The sequence below is a fragment of the Fusarium proliferatum genome, assembly GCF_900067095.1.
Source record: "Fusarium proliferatum ET1 genome assembly, contig: FPRO_scaffold001, whole genome shotgun sequence".
In the NCBI taxonomy this organism is placed as follows: domain Eukaryota; kingdom Fungi; phylum Ascomycota; class Sordariomycetes; order Hypocreales; family Nectriaceae; genus Fusarium; species Fusarium proliferatum.
The window spans coordinates 3,682,096-3,705,172 of NW_022194790.1; the positions used below are offsets into that span (position 1 = coordinate 3,682,096).

At 48.9% G+C, this 23,077-nt stretch overlaps 4 protein-coding genes across 4 annotated transcripts; 2 read left to right on the plus strand and 2 right to left on the minus strand.

Annotated features, from left to right (window-relative positions):
• Positions 1–4,930: 4,930 nt before the first annotated feature.
• On the plus strand, positions 4,931–9,853 carry FPRO_00880 (uncharacterized protein; the record flags this gene model as incomplete). The annotated part of the gene is made up of 3 exons (XM_031221525.1): positions 4,931–5,160; positions 5,501–5,722; positions 5,803–9,853. The coding sequence occupies 3 exons, from the start codon at positions 4,931–4,933 to the stop codon at positions 9,851–9,853; spliced, it is 4,503 nt and encodes a 1,500-aa protein (XP_031075592.1).
• Positions 9,854–10,903: 1,050 nt separating this feature from the next.
• Positions 10,904–11,425, minus strand: FPRO_00879 (uncharacterized protein; the record flags this gene model as incomplete). The annotated part of the gene is made up of 1 exon (XM_031221536.1): positions 10,904–11,425. One exon carries the CDS (start codon positions 11,423–11,425, stop codon positions 10,904–10,906), a length of 522 nt encoding a protein of 173 aa, XP_031075593.1.
• Positions 11,426–12,022: 597 nt separating this feature from the next.
• FPRO_00878 (uncharacterized protein) lies at positions 12,023–14,804 on the plus strand (the record flags this gene model as incomplete). Its single annotated transcript, XM_031221547.1, has 2 exons — positions 12,023–13,703; positions 13,753–14,804. The coding sequence occupies 2 exons, from the start codon at positions 12,023–12,025 to the stop codon at positions 14,802–14,804; spliced, it is 2,733 nt and encodes a 910-aa protein (XP_031075594.1).
• A 1,402-nt stretch (positions 14,805–16,206) lies between these two features.
• On the minus strand, positions 16,207–17,085 carry FPRO_00877 (uncharacterized protein; the record flags this gene model as incomplete). Its single annotated transcript, XM_031221558.1, has 2 exons — positions 16,207–16,466; positions 16,677–17,085. The coding sequence occupies 2 exons, from the start codon at positions 17,083–17,085 to the stop codon at positions 16,207–16,209; spliced, it is 669 nt and encodes a 222-aa protein (XP_031075595.1).
• Positions 17,086–23,077: the final 5,992 nt, after the last annotated feature.

Genomic DNA, 23,077 nt, shown 5'->3' on the forward strand with positions numbered 1-23,077 from the left:
TTGTCTTCTATCTAGCACCTGACTTGGTCGTTCGCTGTTGCAGGTTGACCCGCCTAGCTCGTTTCTATCCTCAATGGAGTTCACGCCTCTCTTTCTTGTGATATTGATTGAATTATGAGGGCCGAATATCCGAAACGATTCACACATATTTATAGTAGCTTGATGATCTACCGATATGAGATTCTGTGAATGGCAAGTTCCTTCTTAAAACAAGCTGTTTGGGGTTGTAACAGTCTCATAGTCCCATATTATAGTCATCATCTCAAGCAAGAAAACTTAGGGGTTCTTATTATAAGAAATAAAAACACTTGGGTAAGTTCCATATATTTTGGTTAATCTTTCATCACAAGTTTTATCACCTGCGGAGGCCAAGCTCCTTGGGAGGCTGAACGGTCAAGATGGTCTGGATTCAATGCCAGACACGAGCATATAGACTACTCACGTGACTTGGATGGGAAATACGCTCTTCACCTAACTATGCGTGGTATCGTGCTGAACGTATGGTGACTTACTTCCGGATGATTGACTACTCTAAGGTGTCTGAACTCGAACCCAAATAGTTACAACACGCTCCGACTTATCATGTGTGCCCATATATACATTTACACAAAACAAAAGAACGATAAGACAACATCCAACCTTGCCACCAAAATACCCTACATGACTAGATGGATAAATTCCTGGTTCCCAGCGGAATCAACGTGTATTTCCTCAACCCTACCCTATAACGATGGAATCAGTCAAGCTTGGGAATCAACAAGGATATGTGGAGCTGGGCATTAAAAACAACAGGTAGTATGCAAAGAGAAAGGACACCAGGGTAATGTAATGTAGAGAATTGGCATAAAAAACCGTCCTATGCGTTGCGGGCGGGATCATGATGATCGAAATCACCGGTTTACAAGGTATGAGAGTAGTGGGAAGTATCCATCACCTAACTACCTAGCCTGTGTACCATGCTGCCATGGTCTCCGAAGCATACGTAGTATGCATAATTAAAGGAGTTCGGCACTGGTAATACAGTTTTTACATCCATGGAAGTCCTGAGCTGTCCAATTCGGAATGAACGAATGAGGACTCTTATCACCTTTTCAAATCACACCGCTTTTGCCGACACTGCCCAGTTTTAGGTACCATGTATCTACATACTATCTTCCTCTCTTCCCCCAAATAAGGTAAGTATTTGCATAATTTTGTACGGCCCATAATGAAGGAATAACTTTTAGGCCCTGCATATTAATAGTTTATCTAAACGCGTTACTCCTTTCTATGTATATAGGCGCTTCTGACAACCCAACAATTCATCATTCTCTCCCGTCCTCCAGTGACCAACCTTGTCATTTCATACAATGGGGCTATCTGTACGTTGGTTTCGGGGAATTGAGCCAGGCGAGGAACCGGATTTATGAAGAAGTCGGTGTCTTTTCGCGAGAAAAGCCATTATTCAGGATGAATCTTGGCCCGAATTCCAACTGTGCCTTGCTTCGTAGATCGGATAGGTACCAACGATATGGTTGAGGGGGGGCGACATATAGGTGCTTCCAAGCCTCATCTGGCTGTCTTGCCTTCCATACATACATGACAATTGCGCGATAAACCAGCCACACGGAATGATTTCGATATTCGAGTTGAGGGATCCCCTGCGGCGACGGCTCAGGGACTGTCTCAGTCCCTAAAGCTGCAAGGAGTGTTGTACTGGTATGAGTTGAAGATATGTTTTATGGAATGGCGCCGAAAGCCAAGACGAACTGTTCTTCCTCTCCCGTATGTGCCTTGTTCGTCTTGGATGTGATACCTTCGGGGTGGCTTGCAGTAAATCTGTCAGATGGCTGTTGTGTTTGCCTCGAATACACGCTGAAGTGTGGGTGGCCGGCCATACCAAACATTGGACAAATGAAGGCAGATAGCTAAGAATAATTTCAAGTCCCCACTGTTACAAGCTGTGCTAGCCCGAGGCGCTTTACGTTTCTCCTTGAGATCCCAAACAGAGCCGGCATGATTCACTCCTTGGTAAGAGGAGATCGATCCGAGGCTTGCGTTGTGTCACCCGCCAAGCAGTTTGGTCAGTACTTCTTATTATTTGGCGGGCGGTTAACGCTGGGGGTGCTGACAGGGTTCTAATAAGACGGACGAGTGACAACAGTTGGATCTTCGGAGTCCGGACCACTTGAGATGGCCAGATTGTACCTGCATAACGCAGATACAATGGATATCGACTGAGGGTGGGACACGTGCATCTGTGCTTTTTCATTGACCATACCTTCTGTTTTTGGACATATCAGAGCATAAGCGAGACGTGTAGTGATTGACGACAAGTTGTGAAACGTGCATGGCAACCACTTGCGAAAATACTCTGTATGACGATCAACAGCCAACAACGATATTTGCCATTAGTATAGGTAGGTATCAACATCCTGAGGTGGAACCTGGTGGTTCTCAGCTCATTCACTCCATTCACTCCATTCCATCCAGAACATGGTCCCATCTTTTCTTTTCCTAGCTTGTCCAGGCTGTGTGTCTTTTACCGAGGACCCAATGCACCTCAGAAATCTTCCGGCCGCCCACCCTTCATGACCAGACCAGAATGGTTAGGCTCAACTACCCTTCGTTGTAATCCCTGGAATGGGTTGTTTGACCGTGTTGTATCCGGTAAAGTGCTGCGAATCATTGGGAGCTAGGATCAGGCGTGACAATAGCCACTGCGGCTCTGATTGGAACACCCATCACTGAGGCTTCTAGGGAGCCCTTGCCCTTGTGATTGCTTTAGAAAAGAGCCCACTTAACTCAAGGCCACTGACAGACTGTAATGGGCTTTTGAGGGATAGGTCTGTAATGATTTCCAGAATACAACACGTTAACAAAGATAGTAGGAGGTTATGCCAAGTATGTGAACAAATATAGCAGCCACGCTAGTTGAGACCATATGGTGTCACACGATTAAACGACAAAACGAACGGATTTCAGATTGAAGAGCGACCCTAAGCCCTGAGATCCCATCAAGAACCTGCGGCTATAATGCCGAGTCTAGGTGAGTTTGAATAGGTATGTAGGCAACCCTCTCGAGCTCCCTCGCATCCGGGATTCTGGACCCCAATCCCTTGAGGAAAGCTTACATACAATAAGAAACCCCTGGCTGAACTGCCGCGTGAACCTAAGCTTTGGCACTAAATCGTAACGTTCTTGTCCACGGGACGGGAGAGTAAAATCTCACAACGTCCCGCCGTCCGTGTCAGTTTGCGTACCAGTCGTGTTGCAGTCTGAACCAACTATTTTGAGCTTTTGGTATGGAAGGTGGCTAGGTAATTTGGGTTCTAGATCTTCCAAGCCCACGTTTCAAATGAAATGTTGGACTTGTTTAGTTTTAGACTGACCTCCACCAGAGTCTCTGCTCTGAAGCGTCATGACGATGGAACAAACAAATATCGAAATTATTCCCCATGGCAGCCGCCGCTCTTTATTAATGGAACTGAATCGAGTCCAGTAATTGAACCCTGACACAATCTACTGGACTGGCATCATCCACAACCATAAAGTGGACGCTTGGGTGGCGTCTTCTAGTGAGGTACGATTGTCGATTTCGAGTGGGCAGGGCGGAAGCCTCGCGTGCTTCGTTTGCTATTAGTGGCTTTTACCTAGCGGGGGAGACGGCGAGTCACCCCCTAAGTTACCACACTGATTCTCTTTATGCGGCATGCATCGAAGCATCCGTTTGCATATGCTGGCAATATCTACTTGTGTTCGTGCTGCAGATACAGCTAATTAAATACCCGACGTATCCAGCATTTAGGTATGATACCTATGTATGATAAGCGCCTTGAGTTTTGTGTATGTAGAGTCTGTACAAGGTGCAAGGTGCAAGGCCATCCAGCATCTTGTGTTAAGGTAAAGGGGTCCCTTGATCCTTGCAAGCGTCTCCAAGGATATGTAGTCCTCAGGGTCGGAGGCTACTCCGTGCACCTGGCCAAAGCCTTGAGAAATGGGTGAACGACTCCATCGTGTCAGTATCAGTGGCGCCGGACGTTGGTTTACCTGACTCGATTTTGCGTGTAGAGACAAGAGTAGTTACTCAAATTGAACAAAAATATGCTAAGTTAGAGTGAACGGCGCGTAGCTGGTGCTAAGCTTTGTTAGGTGCCTCTCATAGGTAAGACTCTCAGGTCACTGATTCAAGTAAGCCGATAATCACGACCGTTTCCCGCCGTTTTTCCCGCCCCCCTTTCCATATTAGGATTTTCGAGGGGCGGCATCTCAAATCATTTCTCAATATTCATTAGTACCCGTACCTCCTTTTACCTCTTCGCATAACTCGTTTCCCTTGCTTTCTTTCTTGTTAATAGTAATTATTGGAACGCGCCGGCGCATACACGTTCGAGCGAGTACCGCATTCGCTTGTCAATTCGCTTGCCCGACCAGTCTCTCTCCGCAAACGACACTTCCCTGCTGGCAGCCGCCATCGCTCCATTCCCAAGGCAAGGTGTATTGTCTCGTTGTACAGGGGCAGCCCGGCATCCGCCTTTTTTTTTTTTTTTTTTTTTTTTTTGCAGCTCTTGCGACGACTTTCCAGGCTTCCCAGTCGTTCGCTTCAAATCTCTACCACGTCTCCCCAGTTAAACGACACTCCACACCTACCGAAAACTCTCTTACTACCAGTTGTATTATACCCGTATCCATCCTCTGCTGCCGTTTTATTGTCCTGTTCTTCATACTAGACGCTACTGTACCGTCTCACGCTGGCTTGTACTCCGCTGTAACGCGGTTACAGCTGCATGTAACGTTGGGGCCCGGACTGTTCCCACCGCAGCAACCGGCATCTCGAAACGCCTCACTTACCTCACATCAGCACTTCGCGCCTTGTACAATACGCTGCGATACCTGCGACCATTGGCTGATGCCTTTCGGTGCATGACACCGCAAGGGAGCCCAGTGCACCATGCCGCAGTTTGCGCTCCAGAGTGCAGAAGCTTCTGCTGCCTCTACTGCCTCCAGATCCAACTCCATCACCACTCCAGTAGAAGCGACTTCGTCATCCGATCAAAACTTCCTTACCAGGGCTCGATCTCCCTACGAAGTCCCCGTTGACGATAGTCCTACGGTTGGTCGCATCATTCGTCCGAGTCCAAGTGTCCCATCCCTTGGTCCATTGTCCTTGTCGAGTCCACGGTAAGCAATAATGTACCTGTCTGCAGCAAATTCATCCCAACTCCAAGCCATCTCTGGTTGCTTGCTCTTCTTGGGTCATCTCCACACCCCCCCCTGGCCATCTGCCCCGGGCTTCTTCTTGGCCCCCTTCTGTCTCTCACAATCTCTCCCCTCCACACTTCTTTACTACTTGGCTGTTCTTTTAACCAGCGATTATCTTTCTTACTCGCCCCGGGTTGAACGTTGTGCGAGGTCTCCATTGTACTTCGTGCTATCACCATTCCTCCCCCAACCCGGGATCATATTGCGCTCTGCTGTGGAACCTTTCGATGCGCCACCTCTAACACACTGCGATCTCTAGATCCCCACGACCAGCTATCTCAAGTCCGCTCGCGACCTCCGCCAACTTCCCTCACGGACAAGCAAGTCCCAGTCCGCGAACCGCCGCTTTCCCGACTCGGTTTACCCCAACGCCGACACATCGAGCTAATCAAGAACTTGAGAACAAATCGAGTCTTGTTAAGCAGACCTCATTCTATAGCGATTCCTCAGACGAAGGATCCCCAGAACCTCACAGCCCTAGGTTTGTCTATTATAAGTGGTTATTGGGCGCAATCACCACGACTATCCAGGCGTTGCCGCTGTAGACTGACATTCTAATAGACAGGGCTATGCAGGCAGTACGAATGTTTTGCGAACCGTCTCCGAGCCCATAACTTCAAAGCCTGTTCCAGGCTCCGACTCAGCTAAAAAACCGGCCATGGCGGGTCCGGTGTCTACAGCCCAGGCTGAAGCTTCGAAAGGAGTCGCCCGGAATTCGTCTATTGACTCGGCGATTTCAGCAATATCCAGCAAGTCAGGCACAACTGGGAGTCAAGATGGTCCACATGGACCTTCAGAGATTGCTCATCTTATTAAGACAGCAGGCAGCCCCGAGACCCTTATCCAGTACTTGCTGAAAGAGAAGCACTCCCAGTCACAGCAGAACAGCCAGTTATGGCGTCTAGTGGACAAGCAACGGGCCATGATTCTCGGCCTTAACAAGGACTTGGAAAGGGCTTTGAAGGATAAGGAAAAGTACAGGAAGAAGCTAAAAGAAGTCATTTCACTTTCCTCTGCTTCGGTATCACCTCAAGAGAATACCCAAGAAGCTATTGAAGTGCCTGTGCCTTCGCTTCCACGGGTTGATATTGAACGAGCTAAGGAACAAACCACACCAGAGTCACCAGTCCTCGAAGCAGAAAGTCCTCGAAATTCACCAATCGATATTACCATGGCGCCTTATCCCATTACTCCTCCAGCAGATCAGCCCAGCGCACCACATTCAGCTGTGGGCGAACTCTTGAACCCTGCACATGCTATGCCCAAGCCGCAAGACCACGCTTTAGACAAGTACGATCACGAGGCTGAAGAACGGGCCGCTGAGGAGGCAAGGAAGGAGAAGGTTGATGAGCCTCTGAAAGAGATTCCCTACAATGTCGCCATCCCTCCATCACGTAGCCTCCCCAGTGAACCGCCCAAAGTGCCACCGCCAAAGCCACCGGTAAACCACCTTCCTACAGTCGCAGTTCTCGAGGCTACTCCTCAACCTGACGAAGGACTATCCAAGTTTCCGGTGCCACCACCGAGGAAGCCACCTCCAGCACCCTTGAAGTTGAAGCAAGAAATGAGGACGCAGCTGAGCCCATCTCCAGAGGATGGAGAGACTGAGTCCGATTTTGATGATATACTGGAAGTTGATGAAATTGTTCACGATCGACGGGGTCGGCGAAGAACCCGGGAAGAAGACGATCGAGACCGAGAGATTATTGCTTTCAAGGAGGCGGCTGCGCGCAGTGCATCTAAAAAGAGCAAGTCAAGCAAGTCCAGTCAACCTGGATCTCCGATTCAAATGCCCCAGGCCCCTGCGCCGGAGCTCGCTACAGCCTCACTCGGTGAAATGCTCAGCGCAACAAAGACAAGGGAAATCCCTGCGCCATTGCTAAGTCCCGGTCTCCCTGCAAGCCCTCGGCCTTCAAACTTCAGCTCGCCGCCTTTGTCCCCAAGGTCGATGAATTTTCAGGCTGCGCCATTGTCCCCACGACCACCTCGTCAACCAATTCCATTACCACCAAACACCCCTTTAGCAACTCCGGCCCCAACACCAGCTCGAGCAGCTGGCAAAAGCATCGTCTCTGAAGAAACTTCGGTATCGCAGAAAAGTCGCACTATACAGCAAGAACCCATCAGCCACCCTGACCAACCATCCATCAGAATGTCTAGCCCTAGCGAGCGTACAGAAGTCTTCAAAGGCCTGGTCACAGAGGAATATCCAGATCTTCTGCTCCCGCCCAATGCTCTGCCATCTATCAAGATTGCAGTTGCATCATCACGCATGAAACCATCTCGAGCAAGTATGATGTCTCTCACACAACTCGAAGAAGACCCAGTGTTTACTCTCGCTATCATCTCGCGATCGGACAATGGCGAGCTTTGGAGAGTGGAGAAAGACTTGGCTTCGTTGACAAAACTTGATCAAAGGCTCAAGCAATGTACATCCTACACAGTCAGAGCTCCAGAACGTTCGCTGTTCAGCGGTCATGCGCCGGCCAAGCTCGATGCCCGTAGGACGGTCCTGGAGCAGTTCATGGATGACATTTTAGATATTCCTTTTGACACGAAAACAGCTGTCGAACTTTGCAAATATTTGTCAACTCATGTTCTCCCACCAAATCTAGACGACTCGGTATCAGTTGGTGATTCGAGCTCTGAGATAAATGGCAACAAGATCGGGCCCGACGGGCGACCTTGTCGCAGTGGATATCTAACAAAGAAAGGCAAGAATTTCGGTGGCTGGAAAGCAAGGTATTTCGTTCTCAATGGGCCACTACTCAAGTACTTTGAAGTGCCTGGAGGTGCGCACTTGGGCACAATTAAGCTACAGGGGGCGCAGATTGGCAAGCAGAATCAGAATAACGACAACCAGTCACCAGCGCATGTAGCAAACGGTGATGACTTGGACAACCAATTTCGTCATGCTTTCCTCATCCTGGAACCGAAGAAGAAGGACACGAGCAGCCACTTCAGGCATGTTCTTTGTGCCGAAAGTGATAAGGAACGGGATCTCTGGGTGGATGCTCTTCTCCAATGGGTTGATTATCGTGATCCTGAAGATTCTGAACCTCCACCATCCCGGGGTGGGCCTGTCCAGGATCGCCAAACACAAGGTACAGCCACAGGCACAGAGCGTCCTTTGGCAGGCAAAGTGCGAAAACCCCCTGGGAAGCCATACCACCATCCCTCTGATTCGGATACATTGGTTGGCGTCCGATACGATTCCACTCAAGCAGGAGATGCCCCTCAAGTTTCAGGGCCTGCTCGACCCAAGACTTCAGGTGGCATGCCTGACCAACATCACAGCCATGGATTTGAGACCCTTTCCTCATCTCAGAGTAAGATCATTTCTGGACCCAAGGATCCACAGCCTATATCCGACTTGGGTGCTTGGGGAAACAAACCGAACTATGGCCCAACGCCTGATGAAAAGAAACAGAGGAAGCGAAGTTTCTTTGGGTTTGGACCTAAGACTAGGTCCTCATCAGAGGGTCAAGATTCCTTGTTTGGTGGTAGTGAGGTTGGTGCGAATGCAACCCCACCACAGAACTCTTATCAAGGTCCTGTGAGACAAGCCTTTGGAGCACCGCTGGCGGAAGCTGTTCGATTTTGTTCTCCTACAGATGTCAATGTACCGCTCCCTGCCGTCGTTTACAGATGCATCCAGTATTTGGATTCCAAGAATGCTGTGCTTGAGGAAGGAATCTTTCGACTCAGTGGATCCAACGTGGTTATTAAGCAACTTCGAGAACGGTTCAATGTCGAAGGGGATATCAATTTGTTGACTGACCGTCAATACTATGACATTCATGCTGTGGCCTCGCTACTGAAACTGTATTTGCGAGAACTACCAACAACAATACTGACAAGAGATCTGCACATGGAGTTCTTAACAACGATGGAGATCGTGGACCATGCCGAAAAGATGACTGCTTTGGGTGAGCTGGTTCACCGGCTCCCTCAAGCTAATGCCACCCTCCTCAAGTATCTGATTGGCTTCCTGATCAAGATTATCAACAATGCGGACATGAATAAGATGACTGTTCGCAACGTTGGCATTGTCTTTTCGCCAACCCTAAACATACCTGCACCAGTCTTTGCAATGTTCCTCCAAAATTACGAGGGAATCTTCGGTGTCGATCCTGAGGTTTATGAGCTTCCTTCACCTATTTCTGAACCCGAGTTGCAGCGCTTTGAAGCACCGCCGCGATTCGATCTACCTGCTCGCCCATCAACGTCTGGTAGCTCATCTCCTCACGGGCAGATGCGGAAGGATAATGTTCGAGAACTACAGCGATCTACTCCGACTCCTCCGCTTCTCGTCAACAATGCTCCAGTGCGAGCCTCGCCTCCTTCAAGTGCTACTAGGCCTGGTTACGAATCTCCAGCTGGTGCTTATGATATTGGGTACCGTCCACCTTCAGCCAACGAAGGACGCGGTGCCTACGACCGACGTTTCTTGCAAGCGTCACACGAGGATCTCGCCAGCGCCTCCGCAGCATACGATCAAAGCTTTGTACCCAGCAACAGACGCCGTGAGAGTGCCATCTTCATGGGTGGCATGATGGGTCCCCACCATCAGGGATCCAAGAGTCGCTTGCGAGAAGAAACGCGATTCTAAACTGTATACGTGCTTGGTTTTCCATGTGTTTTGCTATTGCTACATACCCACTCGTTTCAACATGCGATGATACCATACATACCATACCATATTATTTCATAACGACTTACACTATTAATACCTTGCATCTCGGAGTTTGATCAATGGCCAATTGAGGAGGAATACTGTTGTTTTGGATTGACTGACACTATGAGGAGATTGAGCGCTGTCACAAATTGCTCAAGAGAAGACCAGGGTTAGGGACATATGCTGATATAGCCCATGGAAACGTCAGTGAAGAACTTCAATGACTGTAATTGGAGTGAATGTCATTGATCTGACCTTGATGATGATGGGCGAGGCTGCTTTCTACTTAGCATGGCGTTGTGGATAGTTTTTTAGTCAAGAAGATCCCGACATAGTCCAGACCTGAAAGAATCGGCTTGTCATAGTTCTTCTTGTCTTGTGAGAAATACTCGAATTCATTCTCTGATTTTGTTGCCCAGCTGGCTGTTCGAAGGCGTTTTCAGCTTTTGCAACACACCCATTGCTGATGCACTGCTGATTCCAAGTCGAGGCCCAAGCGTGATCTTTGTCTCATCGCCTGAGAGCTATTATGCAGACGATGCTATGTTCTGATAGATGTGCTACCCACCTGGCTTGAGGGAGATTTTTCTAATCTTGTGACAACTAAGGATGGTCTTGGCAACTTCAACATTGATGGTCCTGAGACACTTCTAATATCAATTATGTCATGCCTCAGTATTTCTTTTGGGCCTTTTCCCTGTGAGTTCAATGGTTACCTAGTCAGCCCTCAGGGAGCAAGAAAATATCACACCTTAGGTGTTAAAATAAGCTTAGCAAAAGGTATACTAAACTTAATCCTAAACGTATACTGAATTTGTACTAAGCTAAGGTAGCTAGGCCTTTTTGCCATTCAGGATCGACGTCCTGGGTTTTCTTTCCTTCCCTAGCCAGCCAGGCTATTCAATCGCAGACCTTCTTCATAAATATAAGTCATGAGGTGCAAGGCCAAACAGCGACATGTGTGTGGTCAAGGCTATCCCGCCTCTATTGCATCTTGACAATATACTCGCCTACAAAAGGCATGATGAAGTCCTTCTTTCCCAAAGGCACACCCTCCTTCCTCAGAATAGCATAAGCCATTGACAGGTGGAAGTTGATATTAGGGACAGCAGCTCCCATGGCAAATGCTTTCCCGGGCAGATCCATTGTCCCCGCCGATGGCAACGCTGTCGGGGCAATCTCCTCTCCCTGCTGATTCACAATGTCTTTATCAGCCTTCCCGAGCAACTCTTGGGCCTTTTGAATACGCGAGTGCATATCCTGAAATGTGACGAGTTTGTCTTCAAACTCGACAGACTCCCTTCCAGAAAGCCGGGCGACTAATTTCTCAGCGAATCGAGTAGCTGCATGGACCTGGAAGCTCAACGGGTTCATGTCTTCATGGAGTCGCGCATCTGGGAAGCTGGCTGCATTGCTATGCTTCTCCGCTTCAGTGAGAATATGATCCAGTGATGCCAGAGCCAGTTTGGCCTCGACGATAGTCGCATCGTAAAGCGTGAAAGTCATGATAAAAGCCGTAGAACAAGAGGATTGATATTTGAGAGATATGAGTCAAGGACAAGCAAACTGCGAAAGGGGAAGGGGAAACGAATGAGGGTCTGCAAAAACAAAAACAGGTATAAATGCCTCGCTCTTCCTTTCTAGGATTTACGGTGAATTGTTAATCCAATAGACAGGCAGTGGGCCAGCAAGCAAGTGGATTGCCTGCCTGCCTACCTACCTTATATAGAGCACTAGGGGTTATCCAATTCATGGTCCTATGCTGGTAGGACCTTGGATAAGGTATTTCTTGTGGCTCCTTTTTGTGTATTTTGGGATTTATCGAAAAGTCTAGTTCAAGTCATGTAATATATACGCAACCATTGCGATAGAGGAGCGAGCCCAATTGAGGCCAGATCGTTGTAACCTTCATATAAAAATTGATGTAGTTGAAGGGAATATAATGAAAGCAATCACACCGATGGCCCGGAGATATGGACAAGATGCTCCGACTTTTGCTGACTCATTCACAAACACTTCTCGGAAGCGTCGGAGTCGGCGATAACCTTCGCCGTCCTCATCCATCGCATCATCAAGACCGGCCTACAAAAGTAAGAAGCTCCGATGGAGCTCGATCCTCGTCTTGGCGCAACTGGCGATAGAGCCTCAGGATTAGCAAATTTCGGCGCGGAAGCAACGTCAAGACCATCACCGGTCCATCACGTCCCTCATAGCAATAGTGCTCTGATATCAGTCCATGGCGCACAGGATGATCACAACAGTGCCGAAAACACCCCCAGCGCATCGACCGAAAATCGAGATACGCCGCAACATCAAAACCAGCAGCTTCACGATGCCGAACACGACGTAGATGGAACCGATCCGAAGCGACCAAGGGCCTGTGAGGCATGTCGTGGGCTGAAGGTTCGCTGCGAACCGGATCCCAATGACGAGGGACCTTGTAAGAGGTGCCGGAAAGCTGGAAGGAATTGCGTTGTGACAATGCCAACGCGAAAGCGCCAGAAGAAGACGGACAGCAGAGTGGCTGAGCTGGAAAAGAAAATCGATGCCTTGACAGCGAGCTTACAAGCAAGAGCGGCACCTGGAGGAGGCCAGGCGCATACGCAAAACCAAGGTCACGGCTGGGGAGAGTCTCCTGGAAATGTTGCGCCTAAACCACCCAACGAATCAAACACAGCCACTTCTTCTCACAATAACATGAAATGGCGAACCCCCGGGCAAACCCCTGCATGGGGATCGTTTTCATCGGCACAATCTCCCATGCCGTCGATGCCGACCGTGGAACAAACAACGGGCCGCGCATCCCCAGCCCAGTCCACAGCAGCACTAGCTACAGCAGCCACTGGGCAAAAGAGGAAGTTTACAGATGGCCGTGAAGGCTCATCTGAACAGCTTGCTACTGAGGAATCACCAGCCGAAGCTCTGGCGGCTTATCTCACAAGGGCAAAGGGTGGTGATATCGTAGACCGTGGTGTTATCACGATGGAGAAAGCTGTTGAGCTATTTGCTCGTTACAATGACCATATGATTTCACACCTGCCGGCTATTATCTTCCAACCTGGTTTCACGGCATCCGAGCTCAGAAAAACAAAACCTATACTGTTTCTAGCCATCATGGCAGTGGCCTCTGCTGAGTCCCCCACTCTCCAGAAGGTGCTTCAAAAAGAGATGAAGCTCACATTCGCCGAAAAGGTGATGCTTTCGGGCGAGAAAGGCTTAGAGCTAGTGCAAGCACTCAATGTAGCCGTGATCTGGTATTGGCCACCAGAACATTTTGAGGAGCTGAAGTTTTATCAGTTAGTCCACACGGCCGCTGTTATGGCCATCGATATTGGACTCGGCCAGAAATTGAAGCAGCGCCGTGGAATAGTCGTGCCTGATACCTGGCGTCCTAACCCAAGTACCGGACCAGGTGGCCAGAGCCGTCGATGGGCACCCCCTGATCCAACAAGCATAGAGAGTCGCCGTACATGGCTGACATGCTATTTCCTGGCAACCAACACTTCTATGGCCCTCCATCGACCGAATCTCATCCGATGGACCCCCTTCATGGAAGAGAGCCTTCATCTTTTGCAGTCGTCGCCAAACGCTGCGCCAACGGATGCTTACTTCTGCCATCTGGTCTGGACACATCACCTTTCCGAGCAAGTTAATGTGCAGTTCTCTCTCGATGACCCGACATTTGACGTCCATATCTCAGAAACGAGAACACAGCATATCCTCAAAGGCCTCGAAAAGGACCTGAAACGGTACAGAGAGAAGGTCCCCCCTGAGTTGCTACAACGTATGTACTTAGTAAACCAACAGCTGGAATCGTTCACTGACCAAATTAGCAACGCTTCTGATAAGTTTCGGCGTCCTCAATTTGTACATGCATGAGGTGGCGTTGCAGGCTCGTACAAGCGAACCTCTGCGACCTCCATTCTCAACAAGCTCTCTCCAGGAAGGGCTTGTAGGGGGGGATAGACTATCCCCAGCACATATCAGTGCTATATCCGTATGCCTCGGTTCTATCAAAGAAATGCTTGGCACATTTCTAGCCATGGACGTTTTCAGCATACGCTGCTTACCTGTGTTCAACTTTGTCCGGGTCGCATATGCCGTCGTTATGCTCATCAAGCTCTACTTCTCGGCCTCAGCCGCAGGCTCAGAGCTAGGCCGCGTTATTGATAAGGAAGATATGCAAGTCGGAAAATATCTTGATAACCTGCTTGACAAATTCCGCGCAACTGCAGCGGAGGATCGTTGTCGCCCAGCAGCCAAGTTCCTTGTGGTACTCGTTATGCTTCGTAGCTGGTTTTATAGACAAGCTGAGTCGGAAGCCAAAGAATCGAAGCCACTTCCAACAGCTTCCGCGATAACACCATCTCCTTCGCAGGCACAACAGCAGCCTCCCCTACCTGCCAACGTTTCGGCACCACAACCTTCTGACCACGCATCTACGGCCAACACTCCACTCCAACTCCTTTCAGAAGTTGCTACCGGAGCAGGCTCCCGAAACCGTGACTCTTCAGCTAGCAGGCCTTCGATGGTTGGATGGGGCTCAAACATGCCGCAGCCTCCGCAGCCCTTCTTCCATGACACCCCCGATAACAATTCAAGCTCTACCGCCTCCATGCCCTACCACAACGAGCCATTTCCCGCAGATTTGGCTGCCGCAATGGCGCCCGCAATGCCATCACTACCCCCCACCGCGGATGGGATGGGCGGCTATAACTCTGGAGATCTTCTTGACTTTGCAGGCTGGGATCTGGAAGGCATGGGCATGGGCATGGGATCGCAGGGGATGTGGGAAGATGGGATGCGTATTTTCCTCGAGGAGCCCTGGTTTAACACCATGTTCCAAGGCAACCCACCAGTTGGCAACAACGCCATGAACTTCTGATACCCTCCCATAAGCCACCCCCGCTAACAAAAATAGATATTGGTGGCTTATCTTTCACGTTGTCAATTCAGACTTTGACTGTATATGTAAGCAGCCACGTCAGACTCGGTTTTCTGCACCAGTACTCCTCATGGAACAAAAAGAAAACGCCTGAGCTGAAGGCTAGGCATCAAAATCAACCAGCCTAAGATCAGCTGAACCTACACTAAACTTGCCTTAATCTTTTTGTCACTCATGATAGACGTCTGGAGTTTTCTTGCCTCACTCAAGTACTCAATCGAAATGCCCGGATGTTTGTGTCTCGAACAGTCGGCTCACGGAACGCACCCCCCGGTATGCATGTGGGCTGCAGCTTCAGATGTATGTTTTTTTAGGTGCATTGGCGCCAGTATAGATTTGCATGTACTCGAAGCGGTGTGAGCGTTACTTGTCGGTTGTCTGTGAGAAGAGCGAATTTACTGAAACATTATTCACATGCTTTTTAGCTGGGAGTCTGGGCTATGTATTGATTAGATTATGGATCATCAATCGCAAACTTCTAATAAAGCCGGAGACATAAGTTCTACTAGATGGAGGATTTCGATGCATGTATTTGACCGTATGACCTTCTACGAAATCTTGTATCTACATGATCTTGCGGTTTAACAAGCTTGCTCAAGTCACCAATCCTTCGGAAGGACGGTCTGATGATAAGACCAGTTCCATTCATTCTAGCTGTGGTCTATCACACCATTGGCACTGAACGCCCCGGCTATCATTTGCTTCCAGTTCCATGATCCCATTCTCTTAGGTCCCGGCTCATGGCGGTAAAAGAATCACCGTGTCCCTCGATGTTCCTATGCTCGAAAGGGTCGATAGTCCCTATCCTCTTCGCGCACCATTTCCACCAGGTTCCTACTTACAAATATTGGCAATCCTGTACTCATAAAACGAAGCCATTAACGCCAACAACTGATCAAGTTCAAATATTCCCTATGCTCGCTCTTGTCGTGATTTATAATTCGAAGTTTCCCCTCCCACCGTCCTTCAATGCCTTGTTTCAAGATAACCTGTTACCGCTCCTTTGTACGCCTTTGAGTGTTTGATACAGCTTTGCATGTTTTGTGACCAGTTTCGCATTTTCCATAGATCCCGCTAGAAAAGTTCATTGCAAAACACCAAAAGTATAAATCAAATTAAAAGCCATGTTTTCAGCAACAGATCTCCTTCAAGGGATAATTGCTGAAAACGGCAAATCATGTCAGGAACAAAATTGCGCAATGCAGCTGGAATTTAGAAGGAAGCATACGGCTATTAGGAGCGCCGGACAACTGTGGCAAGGTGGGCGAATCGTCATTGTTGGTTTCATCATCGTCGTCGTTATCATCTTTTGAGTGAACATGTATCTGAGGTGTGGATGCTTTCAGTCCATGTAGAAATCACCCTTCAAAATTCTCTCCTGAAAGGCATCAGGCTTTGGTCTTTCAGGCTGTCTCGGCGGCTGCTTGACAGAAGAAGCCTGGGCAGGAGGCTGCGGCATCTCAGAAACAGATTTCGCGCGGTCGTGAATGGAGCCCCGGGGTGGGGAGGAGGAGGCGAGCGAGAAGGAAGCCCGAGGAGCACCGATGACGGAACTCTCGGCACGAGATCTAAGCTGCTCGGACCAGTTGAAACCCTGCTGGTCTGGGCGCGAAATATAATTGTCAGATGTGGCTCTTGGATTTTTGGTGTTGCTTGCCTGTGTGACAGAAGAAGCGAGGCTGGGGCGACGTCCAGCAGACAAAGCTGCCGCAAGGCTGGACCCTTGGCTGGGGGAGCCAACAAGCGACGCCTTCCGACCACTTGGGACGGGGCGCCCGTTTTGAGAAGTAGGAGGAGAGGATGGGCTATTACCATTGCCAGGGCTTCCATTTGGGCGAATGTTGCGCATGTTCGAAGTGCCAAAGCTCATTCGTCGAACGAATGGTGTTGTGGGTGCAGTCTTGGAGTACATGTCGTCATCTTCAATGGCACTCTCATCAATAGAATCCGAGTTGTTGGAGTTTGTCGACATGCTGCCTCGACGAATGAAAGAGGTGTTTGTGGGCGAAGTGCCCGATAGACCAAGTGTGGTCACGGAGAGACGTCGACGACTAGTGTCGACTGGACCCGAGGACTGATTTGGAAAGCCGTTGCTGTTGGGAACCGAGTTGCCTCTTTGAAAGAGATTGGTCAATGCAGCCTGGGTGATAGATCCTCGTCTGTTGCGTGTGTACATTTCGGCGTTGGTGTTATTGTTGGGGGGTACTGTGTCTGTAGACATGATGGGCGACTAAAAACGACAGCAATCGCCGATAGTTATAGCTTTGAAGATGTTGTGATATGGGGAGATATGCGAGGTAATGGCGCCAGAGTGGTTCGAGAATGGCAGCAACAGCGTTTCACGTGAATTTGATGGTGGGATGGTGTTTAGAGAATTGTGGGCTGCCGAGAGCGTTTTCTAAGAGGCGAACAATCCTAAAAATGAGAACAAAGAAGTCGCGATAGGTCGAGTAAAGGGGGGAAGAAAGAGAAGAAGAAAGAGTTTAGAAAACCGAGATGGGAACGGGGGGAACCGAGGGTTGATAAGGCGGGACAGTGATGGGTTGGTGAAGAGGACGAAATGGGGTCAAATCAACTCTAAAACAGGGGAGAAGAGACAGCTGGTTAGCGATGAGAGATCGCCGTTGCCGGTTTGGGTAAAAGGCAACCTTTAGGTCAACGTTGGAGGGGAAATCGGCAGTCAGCGGCAACTTGAGAATCGAGCGAGACCGGCGCAGCATCCATGCCCAAGGTATCAGCATCAATCAGTGTTAGTCTACCTACTAACCCAGGCCAGAATGAAATCGAGAGTCGTCCGTCAGTGAAGAGTCAAGACCAGGATCTGAGGCGGACGGTAGGATTCAAGAATCGACCAGGGGGCCTTTGGTTCGTGGACCACTTTGGTAGGCAGGCTAGCAGGTAGGCATGTATGTATGTACGTATGTATGTATATATGTATGCTCGTTTGTCGAGCTGACGCCGGTACATGCAGTCGCGGCTAGCTTCAAGGTTGTTCTGTGATGGGGGGGTTTCAGTGACGGATGAGACCTCTACTAGAAAAGATGGGGCAAAATGAAGGGAAATGGATGCAGCGCGTAGATTGAGCCCGGGGGTCGAGTGACGTAGTCGCTGCAGAGTGGAGTTTCCTGCCGGAATCGGGATCAGGGTTGGTCAAGCTGTTCAAGGATGCCTAGGGCAAATCTGCGTCGTGGGGCACTAGGTACCTAACCAGCACTGTACAAATGCTCAAAGGGTTCATCGTGGAGGGTGTCCTCTCCCGAAAGAAATGGAGAATGCCCTGGGGTTGAACCCTTGTCTCTTGTCGCTTACCCAGTTCTGGATCTGAACTTCTGAACATGATTATTTCGGTCTGGGGTATCTGCCCGGTCACTAATCTTGATACCTATGGTCTCTTGGGCTCCCACGTAGCTGTTAGTTGGACTCGAACTTCGTACCTCGGAGATCTCGTTTGTGTAACAGTCGGTTGGATAGGCGGTTCTCTTTTCATCTATCACTGCTGATAGACTGCCGAAGCTCATATCGGCAAGATCTGATTGCCTCAGAAGTAGAACATAGCGTACCCAAGCGGACTGGTGTTGAGAGGATGTTGGTGGATTTTCTTGGCTATAGAACCGAGGAATGATGATCTATCCTTGTGCAATATTTCGTTGAGGGCGGATGCGTTGAGGTACATCGTAGTTTTTCAGTCAACAATCTAAGGGACCTGTGAGGCAGAGTACCTCCTCGATCGCCCATCCCGGTTCAACATTCTCGTCTATTGATGATCCATGTCAGACATTTCATTTCCAAGAAGAACGCTGCGATGTCAGAAGCTCTCTCGGGGCTGGATCAAGCGTTTTGAGCTGTCAGGGCACGTCCTAATAGGGCAATGAAGCAGAATTGGAAGGGGGGACACCACCGGTAGGTTTAACCGCTCTTCTTGATGTAGCCGACGAACTTCGTAGCTTGAGCCGTAGTAGTGTAGGCATTAGCAGTTTCACAGTTGTGTGTTTGCCTATTTTCAGATTGAGGGCAAGTGAAAGGTACATGGCATTCACGAACGTCTCTTATTGTCCAGTCAAGATGACTCACAAAGAGGAAGCAATACCTTATCTCCCTTTATATCATCATGCTTTGATAGGTAAGTAGTTAACTATAGGTACAATTATCGCAGGTACTGTCTCTCTGGGTTTGATACTTTCCCCTCGGTTGACGAGCGGAAACAACCTTTCCCTGCTCTCCTCTACTTACCTCGCGTAGAAAACACCTGACACCTGGCCCTTTTCTCCTTTTCCCATCAACATCTATCTATGAACACGCCAACTCTTATACATGCCCATTTTCTTCCGGTGGCCGGACAACATGACCAAATTCCATATTGGGCTTCGACCTCTTGCATGTAGTTTTTACCTCTTATAGCAGGCCCTGGGTAATGCGCCCCACTGGTCCCTGTTCCCCACGGCATCTGCGGCTTCACACAGACCATTGTTAGCGCCGTTTGGTTGACTGCGGAGAAAACGGGTGCAAAGGGACCGCCCCAGTAAGCCAATCTTATCTCGAAAAAGGCGCCTCGTAGGGCACCTTAGAACATCCGCAACGGAAAGCGATCCCAGCGCATCCCGTCTACGTCACAAATGGATACGTACTGTGGAATGCTTGCCATTTTGCGGGGTAGGTAGTTCTCTGTAACAAAAAGGCAACAACCAACTGAGACAAACTTTCAAGCATTTTATCGCAGGGATTGCGACTCTGCCTCACAGGCACAGTTCAACAGCGGCAACAGAGATGGAGATGTGACGATTCTGGAGGAAGATCATCAGAGGTTTCTCTCGGTCTCACACTTTCGCGCCAGCTTATCTCGAACTTCCTGCTACAGCACGAAGCACCGACAGACGACCGAGCCAACGAGAACTTGTGATAGGTCGCCCACCAACTACCAACTGTGTGCCTCATTATGTGCCAAACTGAGCATGGTGTCCAGAAATATAATGACAGTCCAGCAAGCGAAACTCTTGGGCGTTGCTAGCCTCTTTGTCATCAGACAAGCCCATATGCTTACTGCTAGCACAGCAACGCCATCAGTAAACAGTTTGGTGGGAGGGGGGATCGAATGCGATGATAAGATACCGACGACGTAACTGTAATGTGCATACGAAACACCGTAATCTTCATTAGCTTAGCTTTGGTGCTGAAAAGGCCCCCCGCCCAGAACTCTTGAACATGTTGACAGTTTGACTCGACCTCATGTCCAATCCAATTTCAGCTGTTGGCAGCCCATCACACCTCAGTTTCCCCCCTGACATGACTCTTGTCAAAACCTTGCATCACACACGGCCTGGTCCATGCTTTTAGCGTCGAGCATCTTAGATCAAGTGATGCTCCTGTCTGGTGTTATCTCAAGCTTCAACAGCGATCAGCATCGCTCGGGGATTTGGGCGCTATGAAGCGATGGCACACGGTGGGCAGCAGAGTCGTCATCACCATGCCATATCCATATTCCGGCATCTGTTAGCAATGCTTGCAGCAACCTTTTCATCTCGTTTGCGTTTTGGGACTCCATGTTGGCAGGTATGCCTGTCGCTGTTCAAAGTACAGCCCATCGTGTTACTTTTTAAAGACATTCCACATGTTTGTGTCTACGTGACATCTTTTCTTTTCTTTTCTTTTCTTTTCTTTTTTTAATGCTTTCATGGTTATTGCTTCCACATGGGAATCCATAAACGGACGGCGACTGTTAGCCTTTGGACTTCCCCAAATGCCACGTTATTCAGGAGGTCTGAACTCCGACTAAACACGCACGGTTAAGTTCACTACCTGGAAGCTAAAAACAGTGTAACGGGGCCCTGATCCGCTGTTTAATGTCTAAAGCAAACCTCCAGATAGCCAATCATCAACCGGGAATACTACCCCGCGTCCACCCACATGCTCCCGAGACCGGCTCACGGCATCCTCGGCCGCTGAGGTGCATTGGTGTCCTTGGCTTTGGCTTTGACTTCGACAGCCTGTCTGTCTTTTTGAGCTTTTGATCATGATTCCTCAACCCCTTTACACCCTCTTTGGTGTCTTATGTTCTCGATGCAACTCACCCAACACTACCTGGCCAGTGTCGAGTGTCACCACGCCTTGTCTCTTGATTAATGACGATTAGTTGGCCTATACTCGTTGAGGGATGACCTGTTGCTTCTGGTATTCACCGTCTGGGGTGGCAGTTTTGTGGACTTGTTGAATTGATAGCAGCCATCTATAGACAAAAATTTCATGTATGGAATCGCATTGTCTGGATTCCAAGACCAGGAATCGGAGGGATGAGGTTGGGTCTTGGCCATCACACCACCAAGAGATTGGCGAACTTGGTGGCGGCCATAGCCACCTGTGGGTGCATAGATAGCGTCAAAGAGGGGATGCAAAGCTAGGAAGTTATCCACGATGGCACAGCTTGCAGCCCACAGCCGAACAATGGGTTTGCTGCACTGTAATACACACTAGCTCAATGGTAGGTCTGTCCCTGATGGTGGGTGGGGGACAACATCATCAGCGTCAAGCCCACCCGTGTTCTTGAAGGTCTGGACCTTGGTGAGCGTGTCGATCTGATTCGAGCCATCCAATGGATATCCTCGCCAGAAAACACTACATAACAGAATGATTATATGCTTCACTTACTGGAATCTGCTGTTCCCTCACCCATCTCCTGTCTCATCCCCATTCCTCACTCTTTTCCCACCTTTAATCGAAATCCCCTCCTCTTTGTCTCCTGTCTTTGAAGCATACGGCTCAACCTTTTGTCTTGCATATCGTATTTGTGTCTATTCTTCTAATCTTCCCATTATTTTCTACTCGTCTTCAGTACTCTCCGCTCTGTTGTTATTCACCGCCGTTGTTTCCACTCCCACCTTATCTTAACTTGTTCCCCACGCTCCGTGCATTTCTTTCGTCCTTCTTCTCACCTTGTCTTCGGCCCTCCCTCGCCTATTACTCGCATCGAATATGACCTGAACTCCGCCGCCGGTCAATCGGCCCGCTCCCCATCAGCAATGCACCTCCTCCTTTTGTTCCCTTGACAGCATGAATGGTTCTCGATTTGCAGTCGACCGCCGCTCTTTCGTAGAAACACCACTCCTATGCAACTCATTCCAGCACCATCGTTCGCATTTGTAACTCTTCAGCCATTTTACAACTCATCACGGAGAAGCTCATGAAAGAAAACAACTATGTAAGTGGGCTGTCACTAACCGATGTAGACCCTCCCGTTACCTCAAGCCTGTGACGCAGCCCTTGGTCATCTCCAGGGCATGAGAAGCACGATATTCCTGCCGAAACTTGCATGATATGATGAAGAAAAAAAGGTCAAACTGGTATGACTTTCAGGGTGTTGCTGTAGGGTGACAGCACTCACAAACTGTAGATCGTCTCGGAACGAGCTACACGTAGCAACATACTACCCTACATGGAGTTGGAGAATATATGGAGGGGAGGATTTTTGTTTGCAGGTCAGGTTCAACATGGAGGTTAGCCTTTTGTAAATAGGGACTCCGCTGATCCCTCATGAAAGCGAATCCTGTGTAGTCATCAAGGCTCCAAGACAAGCAATGAGAAGATCTTTCCAAGCCAGTGCTCTCACTCGATGAACTGCAATGCAACCAACTTGATGCACCAGAATTCAACAAAATGATAAGAGTCACAACTATAAGTGCTATAGAGTGGAAATAGATTCATTTTTGAAAAAATGCGTGATAATGATATTTTTATTGGGATCATCTTTCATAGCATATAGTTAAGCATATAAACATCATTGCATGTCTATGATATCAATCTTGAGATTAGCATAATGTATAAGTGGAATATCTAACATTTGACTGTAGTCCTTGGTATATTTGAAGGCCGATAGATGTCTGAAGCTTTCTGTTTGTCACTTGCTGTTGGTGCTTCATGAAAGACAGACTTGCCCAGTTCCTGTTCTTCACACAAGAGACTCGATGCTCATACCATGTCTGATTCCAGAACGTCGATGCTCTAATATCGTGCAATACATGTCTCTGAATGCGATCTGCTTTAACATTATCATTATCGCCAATAAGGACTTTAGTCTACTATAGTGCTGCGGCATTACTACATAAATCATTCGGTGCATTTGCATCTCAGTATCGCTAAAAGGAGAAGCCATGCCTACTACTCAATATTTCTGTCGTCAAACAGAATCTTTCTTCCTAATAAGAAGGGCTTGGTTCACTGCGATT